Below are 8,874 nucleotides of genomic sequence, written 5' to 3'. Positions count from 1 at the left end.
GTTCACCAGTCCTCAGTCAAATCGTCCAACCCATGCTAGCATGGAAAGCGGACGTTAAACGATGATGATGATGATGACGATTTATTTTACTAAATCATCATCGTCATTTAATGTCCATTGTTCATGCTGGCATTGATTGGATGCACCAGACTCCAGTCTGATTTGGCATGGTTTCTATGGCTGGATGCTCTTCCTAACACCAAGCACTTTACAGAGTGTGCTGGGTGCTTTTACAAGGCACCGCACAGGCACGTTTACATTGCACCACATGGACACTTTTATTGGCACCACACATGCACTTTTACGTATTGCCACATGGGCATTTTTACGCGGTACTGCCATAAGTGCTTTAGACCACCATAAAGATCAGTCTTCACACTCCTGCTGCAGAGTATAAGTCTTTTTGAGTACGGCAAGGGAGCCTAGAACATTTACCCCGTCCCCACCATGGACAATAACACCCCGCCATAGACAATAACCCCAAGGACAACAGATGATGATTTAAAACTTCTTAATATATTAGAGAGGGTTAATTAACCAAGGAGGGTATTTGCCCTTGGGAGTAGTTGTCAACAGGGGGAACTGTCCTATGGGGGGGTAATTGTCCTGAAACAACAGCAAGGTATCAGGCACCTCAGTTCTTTGTCATCTCACCTAAAAGGTTCAGTGTCTTGAGGTCGTTCTTCAGTACTTCGTATTATTTTTAAAATTAATTGAAACAACAGCAATGGGTTTCAAAAAACTCATGGTAACAAAAGGGTTAAAGTGATCTAAATTAAAACCATCTCATGTTAATTTATGCTCCAAACACCACTTACTCTGTGGAGTGGCTGACATTTGGAAGGGCATTTGGCCATAGAAACCAAGCCAAAACAGACTGGAACCTGGTGCAGCTTTCCATCTCCAGTCAAGCCATCTAACTCATGCCAGCATTGAAAACGGACCTTGAATGATGGTGATGGTTTTACTAGATTACTCATTATTTACAAAATTAGTTGAAATGAAGGAAGAGTATTTTACTAGAAACATGGTAACAAAAGGTTAACTCCAGTAAATGTTTCATATCGCTTTGCTTCAACAAAGGTTCCTAAGACATCTTTGCAGTGATATTCATTCAGCTTCTCTCCAGAGTGGTTTCAAATAGTTTCAATCAAGAAGCTTTCAAAGCAATTCGCATTTCATAAAACCTTGTTAAAATAAAACAAGATTAAAGTAACACTTAATTACAATTCAGCTGATATTACTAATTTACATACAGGTGCAGGCATGGCCATATGTAAATGAAGCTTGCTTTCTGTCTATGTGGTCTTGAGTTCAGTTTCACTGTATGGCATATTGAGCAAGTGCTCTGTGGTTAAGAAGCTTGCCTCCAATTATGTTGTCTTAGGTTCAGTTCCACTGTGTGGCACCTTGGACAAGTGTCTTCTACTATACCCCCTACTCAACCAAAGCCTTGTGAGTGGATTTGGTAGACAGAAACTGAAAGAAGCCTGCTATATATATATATATTTTGGTGGGAGTGCACATGCGCATGTGTGCATGTTACTGTCTCTTGCTTTGATTTTGCATGACGGTTGTTATCAAGTATCACTGTCAAGCAAGCAGTATCCTTCGTTTCCAGTCTTCTATGAACGCATGTCTGGCTATGGGGAAATATTACCTTACTTGGAAAAAGGTGAGGGTTGGCAACAGGAAGGGCAACAAGCTGTAGAAAATCTGCTTCAACAAATTCCATCTGAACTAATGCAAACATGGAAAAGTAGATTATGATGATGATGATGATGATGATAATACAAGCAATAAAACTACTAACTTATTCAACTCATTCTTGATCACTTCTAATTCCAGTTTGTCACTCTTTATGCTCTCTTTCTCCTCGTTAGCCAAATATCGTAACTTTATTTGCTCCAGTTCATCTTGCTGTTTTTTAAGCTGGGCTTTGGCAGTGACTTGCTCACGATGCTTGAGGCGGGCAACTTCTTTTAATGCACGTCCCCACTGCTGCTTATAGTGGATTTTTGATTTCAGTGCATTATCAAGTTTTTTCTCCAACTCCACCTGCAAAAGTAAACATATTTAAATAGTTTAACAGATGAAGTACAATAACTAAGAGGTTAAAGTAATTACACTACCAGCCATATCATCTTAAGTTCAAAATCTTACTATTATTGTTATTATAACAAAGTATACAATTCTGCTTGCTTCAGTTTTCTAACCTAATAACAGATCCAATGCTTACTTCACAGCTAATAAAGAATAGAGAGAATATCCTAAAGTATAATATTTGCTTCAACAATATTGAAGGTTATTAAAAACTATCCCACCAATGAGTGACAGTAAGTTCCGAACAGACAAAGTCTGCATTGCAAATATATTTCTCCAGTGAGCCAGTTCACTTCATTTACACTTCACGCCTGCAATTTCCAAATGTTGCCAGAAGTCTAGAAATAGGCTCCATCCATTAAGACAACAACAGCAACAACGTCGTCATCATCATTTAACGCTCACTATGTTTGCATGGCTCAGACAGAATTCACTGAGGTAAACATTCTACAGCTGGATGCCCTTCTTGTTGCCAACCCTTACCTGTTTCCAGGTAAGGTAATATTTCCCCATGGTCAGATGTGCTTTCATGAAAGATTGGAAATGAAGGACACCACCAGCATGACAGTGATGCTTATTCACAACTTTCATGTGATGTCAAGACAAGGAGACACAAACACACACACACCTCCATGCACACTCATACACATATACATTCATACATGCACACACAAAAGTTTCCTCTTAGTTCCTGCCTACCAAATCCATTCACAAGGCTTTGGTCAACCAAGAATATAGAAGATAATTGCTCAATGTGCTACTCGGTGAAACTGAATCCAAAACCATATAGTTGAGAAGCAAATTTCTTAACCACAGAGCCATAACTGCTTCAGTATATTGCACAAAGATAACACAATTAACAGAAAATGAATTGTACAATTAGGAGTCATAAAACATTCGAAAAACTAGTTCATTTCACATAGGCTAATTAAAAAAAACTAAATGAAGGGTACAAATAAAATAAAAATTACATTCCGCAACAATGTAATGCTGTTCATAAGCAATCGCTACAAACTGCATTTTAATTGCAGCAATACTTACTTTTTCAACTGTTAAAATATTGATCTCAGATTGTAGACGGACCTCAGGTTTACCATTTTCTTGTTCTTTGAAAATGCTGAACTCTTTACTCAGTGCTGTATACCTCTTCTCAGCATCCAATAACTTTAAAAGTGAGAAAAAAAAAATAAATCAGAGTCAACAACTTTTGGGTTACCTATTCATCACAAGAAAGTCTGAGTTAACCAGGTCGATGTGATAGCAACCTAAATACTGAAGAATTGATAATTCATAGTTAGCTAATTACTAATAATCGTCATCAGCCTTTAACATCTGTTGCATGGGTTGGACGGTTTGACCAGAGCTGGAAAGCTGGAGAGCTGCACCATGTTCCAGTCTGGTCTGGCTCAGTTTCTACAGTTGGATGTCCTTCCTAATGCCAACTACTTTACAGCATGTAAAATGTGCAGTGTAAATGAAAACAAAATAGCTAACACAAGGAGATACAACTAAACCATTAAGCAATTACCTGTAACTCCTAATTTTTCAGTGCCAAAACTCAAATATGACTATGTACAAAACAATCAGCAAATATATTCTAGCTACACTTATCATTTTAAAGTTCACTTTTCCATGCTTATATGGGTTGGACAGAGTTTATTGTTGTTGGTGTTGTAGTCTTAGTGGGTGGAGCCACACTGTTTATTGTGCAGCTAGATGCCTTTCCTGTTGCCAGCACTCACATGTTTGCAAACAAAGTAATATTTCCCTCTGGTCAGAAAGGTTCTCACAAGATAATGGAAATAAATGACACTGCATGTATGTATACATGCATACATACATACATACATATAATAGGCTTCTTTCAGTTTCCATCAACTAAATCCACTCACAAGGCTTTGTTTGGCCTGGGAAAATAGAAGACAACACTTGCCCAAGGTGCCACAGAAGTGGGGACCAAACCCAAAAACCATGTGGCTAGGAAGCAAACTTCATAACCACACAAACACACCTGCGCCTCTGAGTTCAAATTCTGCTGAAGTTAACTTTACCTTTAATCCATTTGGGGTCAATAAAAAACACAACCAATCCATAGCAGCGGATAGGTCAAATTGTAAAAACATCAGAGTGGGCACCTTGTGGTATTTGTTCCAACACTTTGCATTTTGAATTCAAATCCCATTAAGGCCTACTCAAGTGCTACATATAATTTGTTGACTGGTTTATCATCACAACTTGGCACTAAAGATGACTTGAGCAGAGACTAATCTGTTGTAAGCATCTACAAAAATCCACTCAGAAGGTTTTTGTTGACCCAAAGCTATGGTGATGATGGTGACAGAACTAATATTTGTGGTGGTGATGGAGATGATAATGTCAATGAAAACAGAAAACAATATCTTTAAAAAAAATGAAATACAAATATTTAAAAATATATCTTTACCTCCTGTTTGTATTTAGAGACCAACCCTTCATATTCTGATGTCTTCACTCTGAATAAAATGAAAGAATGAGAAATATTGAGTCATCCCATAAATAATGCCTCTTTTTATACTTTTATTTTTCAAAATTAAGATAAACAAAGTTCTTCTTTAATTTAAAGTATACTCTCCTTCATTTTCTACAATGCTCTTCCATCTATCTGGTAGACTTGCAAGGCCCCTCTTCCAAAATTCACTTGTCCGTGATGAAAAATACTCCTCCAGTACTGTTCTGACCTCGTCTACAGAATTCATATTTTTTTTGTCCAAATGATTTTGAAGACCTTAGAATAATTGATAATCAGATGAGGCAATGTCTGGCGAATATGGTGGGTGGGGCATCGTTTCAAACTGCTCCAGCCTTTGGGATGTCAGCCTCACTGTATGTGGTCAAGCATTATCCTGATGGAAGAACACTTTTCGTCTTGAAACCAAGGATGGTCATTTTCCTTCTAGCGCTGACTTAAGCCACTCAAGCTGCTTGCAGTAGATCTCCTTTGTTATCATTAGGTTTGGGTTTAAAAGTTCAAACTGGACAAAACATTTCATATCCCACCAAACAGATAACAACACCTTACGTGGGTGAAGACCTTCTTAAGCCTGGGGTGCCAGTGTTTCTCCTTTCCCTACCTACTGTCTTCGATGTTCGATATTTTTATAGAGAACCCATTTCTTGTCACCAGTTACTATTTGGTCCAAAAAAGGTTCATTCGTGGGACATGACAGCAAAGAAATGCACACATTCACTCTCTGCATGCGATTAGACTAGGAAAGTTTGTGAGGGACCCATTGACCCAATTTGCTGACTTTTCCAATGGCACGCTGGTGTCAAGAATGGTTGAATGACCAAATCCAAGCTTCTCTACTAGTTCTTCAACAGTTATGATGGGATTTTGTTCCACCAAGGTTTGCAGGATGTCCTTGTTGAGCTCTACAGATCTTCCAGGACGAGGCTCATCTAGGCTGTAGCTACTGGCTCAGAATTTCTGGAACCACTGTTGACACTGGCTTATGCTTATTGTCCGATCCCTATACACTGCATTAATATTCCATTGCATTGTTGCCTTTATTGAACTCATAAAGCAAAATATGCTCCTTTGTCACTTCCATTATAGCTTTGAAAAAATAACTGTTAAAATTGAAATGTACTCTTCAAAACTTACACTAAAAATAAGGTCACGGTAAAATTACTAACTGCTTTTATAGAAAGTTGAAGCATGTAGTTTATCCCGACCCCCTCCGACTTTTAGTTCATGCAACTTGGAAAAAACCACATTATTTATGGGATGATCCAATATATGTAACAAATTATTCGTCAGGGTATGAAGAACATATAAGTGATATACAACCAGTACTTCCTCCTATGTCTAAAATTATGGTACTATACTTATATAATATTTATTTCTGTGTTTCTTCAGATGGATTTATCTTTTTCTACACAAGTCTAGGTCTGCAAAAACAGAGGTTTTGTATAAATTGTTGAATTGCGGCTGCCTCCAGCAGTCAGGTATCCAAGCAAGGTCAAAATCACATGATCTGGGGGTCTTGGCGCTGGAAATAGCAGAGATTTATCTCTCTACTAGTAATATAAACAAAAGTGTATTTCACACCAAAAAGCCTATATGAAAGTTTCTCTCATGGTAACTACTGCAGTAAAGTTTGTTCAAATAGAACATCCACATTTAATCATCATCATCATCATCGTTTAACGTCCGCTTTCCATGCTAGCATGGGTTGGACGATTTGACTGAGGACTGGTGAACCAGATGGCTACACCAGGCTCCAATCTGATTTGGCAGAGTTTCTACAGCTGGATGCCCTTCCTAACGCCAACCACTCTGAGAGTGGGGGATAAATTGTTAAAGCAGAAAGTGAATTATTTTTTTCAAATGTTAAAAGCAGTAAACAACCTTTCTAGCTGGATGCGATGTTCACAGTCATCTTGGAGTCTTTGAGAAGCTTCTTTCATTTCAGCCAACCTACGTTCATGTTCTCGATTCTGATCATTTCGCAGCTGGACCACCTGAAGCATAAAATAGTAACAACTGAATTATTCACAACATATGTTTGGTGTGATTATACATGATGTCTGTGTACGAACACCTACACTACATGACACTGAAACAGGAGCTGTGACTGCACAGGATATGCAAAGGCTTGAAAGAAATGAAGCCAGTATGCTCCACATAATGTCAGTGCGCATGTACAACAAAGTGCACCCAATGGGTTCCTTTCTGTCAGTCCAGGGCTCTAGTAGAAGACACTCGCCCAAGGTGCCATGCAGTGGGTCTGAACCTGAAATCATGCGATTGGGAAGCAAACTTCTTAACCACACAGCCAATCCTGCAGTTATTGAATACTTTCCAAAACTACCTCCTGGCTATCACCAGTATCTTCTTGCTTTTTTGCCCTATGTGTATTTATAGATTACAAACAAAAACATATACAAAAGGGAACAGATAGAGAGTGAAATATTGATGAATTTAATTGCTTACCTCTTTTTCTTTGGCAGTTAATTCTTGTTCTTTTTTAGCTAAATCTTTTAAGGCTTTCTGCAAAGTTTCTTCCAATTGGTTGTATTCTGAAAGCTACATAAAAACATTTTTTTCATATCAAAGAATATATTTATATTTTGCCAACACTAATATCAGGGAAGAAATACACAGACTTAAATACCTTTTAGGTTTCATGTTGCTAACCCTAATATCAGAAAAAAAAAAGAGAAGGAATCAACTAATTTTTACTCTATGGAAACACAAGCCTTATTTTACTTTGTGCTTCTCCATAAGCTATCTTGCAACTCAAATTCTGCAACTTCTGCATTTTATTTGATACAATAAAATACAATGAGAATAAATAAACATTATCTTTGACAGAGTAATCTAAATGCTAGTGTAATGTGTTAAGTATGAGAGTGAGCTAAAAAGTTCATAGGCACACTATGAAGGAGCAATGCTAGAGCTGTGAAATCTTGCATGCATTAATTTCAATGCTTCTTATTAATAACTATATTGTTTCTTTCCAGGTAAACTAACATCTCACAGTTCAAAGAAGACTTCAAAAGTAACTAGTAGTGACTTCTGTTTGAAAATAAACTAAATTTGACATTGTGGTGTTAACAAGTACCTGCAGAAAAAGGGTTTAGCCTCCATGGACATTCATGCTGACATGGTTGCTACATTAGGGGATGACACTCCAGCTTTATCAACAGTGCAAAAGTGGGCAGCTGAATTTAGGAGGGAACCACAGAGTTTTGAGAGATGACCAAGGTCTGGACATCCAGCAACTGCCACCACCAAGGAAAACATTTATGTTTACCACATGGTGACTGATGACAGGCAATTGACTATAAATAGCCAATGTTATTAGCATATCTCATGAGTTGAGAATATTCCGCACAATGAACTTGGCATGATAAAGGTTTCTGCTTGGTGGGTGACAAGTCTTCTGACACCTAATCAAAAGTGCACCAGGCTGATCACATCACAATAAAATCTGACATTGTTTGAGGCAGACCCAATCACTTTCCTTGAATGTCTCCTGACCCAGGATGAGTGTTGGATCCATCACTCTGAGCCAGAAACAAAGATATCAATTCAAAAAGGACACACCATCAATGGAGAGTACTATGCCAACTTGCTATAGCAATTGCAGAAAGCTATCAAGACTGAATGCCCAGGAAAACTGACAAAAAGGGTCTTGTTTCATCAGGACAATTCTCCAGCATACAAGAGCTTGCTTTCAATGGCTGTTGTGCATGACTTTGGCTTGAACTGGTTGATCCATCTCCCTGTTCTCTTGATTTGGCCCCATCTGACTATCATCTATTCCCCAACATGAAAAACCACTTGGCTGGGAAGCAACATTGCAGTGACGATGATGTCATATCTGCTGTTTATGACATTTTTTGACTAACAAGATAAAAGCACATTATTTATATTATTTATATTTGATGGATATTTGTCCTTGTCTTGTTTGTTGTTAACACAACGTTTTGGCTGATACACCCTCCAGCCTTTATCAATGATGAAGGCTGGAGGGTATATCAGCTGAAACGTTATGTTAACAACAAACAAGATGAGGACAAAATATCTGTCAAATGTAAATAATGTACATAATTCCTCAACTCTTAAATATAGAACTGTAAGATGAAAGCATCTTCACCAATAAGATCCAAACACTGCATCACCATGAGAGTATCTTGGTCAGCCTATGAATGTTTCAGACAACTCTCATAATTAAGTTATCAAAATAAAGTTTAATGAAGAATGCTAAGTTATAATAATGACAA

The 8,874-nt window shown here is 37.9% G+C and overlaps 1 protein-coding gene across 1 annotated transcript in view; it reads right to left on the bottom strand.

Annotated features, from left to right (window-relative positions):
* The window catches only part of LOC106875327 (centrosomal protein of 120 kDa), a 45,425-nt gene that overhangs the window by 3,814 nt on the left and 32,737 nt on the right, over nucleotides 1-8,874 (bottom strand). Inside the window, exons 14-18 of the mRNA XM_014923416.2 lie at nucleotides 7,079-7,171; nucleotides 6,494-6,606; nucleotides 4,547-4,595; nucleotides 3,145-3,267; nucleotides 1,814-2,058 (exon numbers count right to left, since the gene is read on the bottom strand). Coding sequence (XP_014778902.1) covers nucleotides 1,814-2,058; nucleotides 3,145-3,267; nucleotides 4,547-4,595; nucleotides 6,494-6,606; nucleotides 7,079-7,171 — 623 coding nt within the window. The remainder of the gene's footprint in view (nucleotides 1-1,813; nucleotides 2,059-3,144; nucleotides 3,268-4,546; nucleotides 4,596-6,493; nucleotides 6,607-7,078; nucleotides 7,172-8,874) is intronic.

This window comes from Octopus bimaculoides, chromosome 2, assembly GCF_001194135.2.
Source record: "Octopus bimaculoides isolate UCB-OBI-ISO-001 chromosome 2, ASM119413v2, whole genome shotgun sequence".
Classification (NCBI taxonomy): domain Eukaryota; kingdom Metazoa; phylum Mollusca; class Cephalopoda; order Octopoda; family Octopodidae; genus Octopus; species Octopus bimaculoides.
The sequence above is the reverse complement of the archived record's forward strand: the minus strand, read 5'-3'. Positions and strand labels throughout refer to the sequence as shown.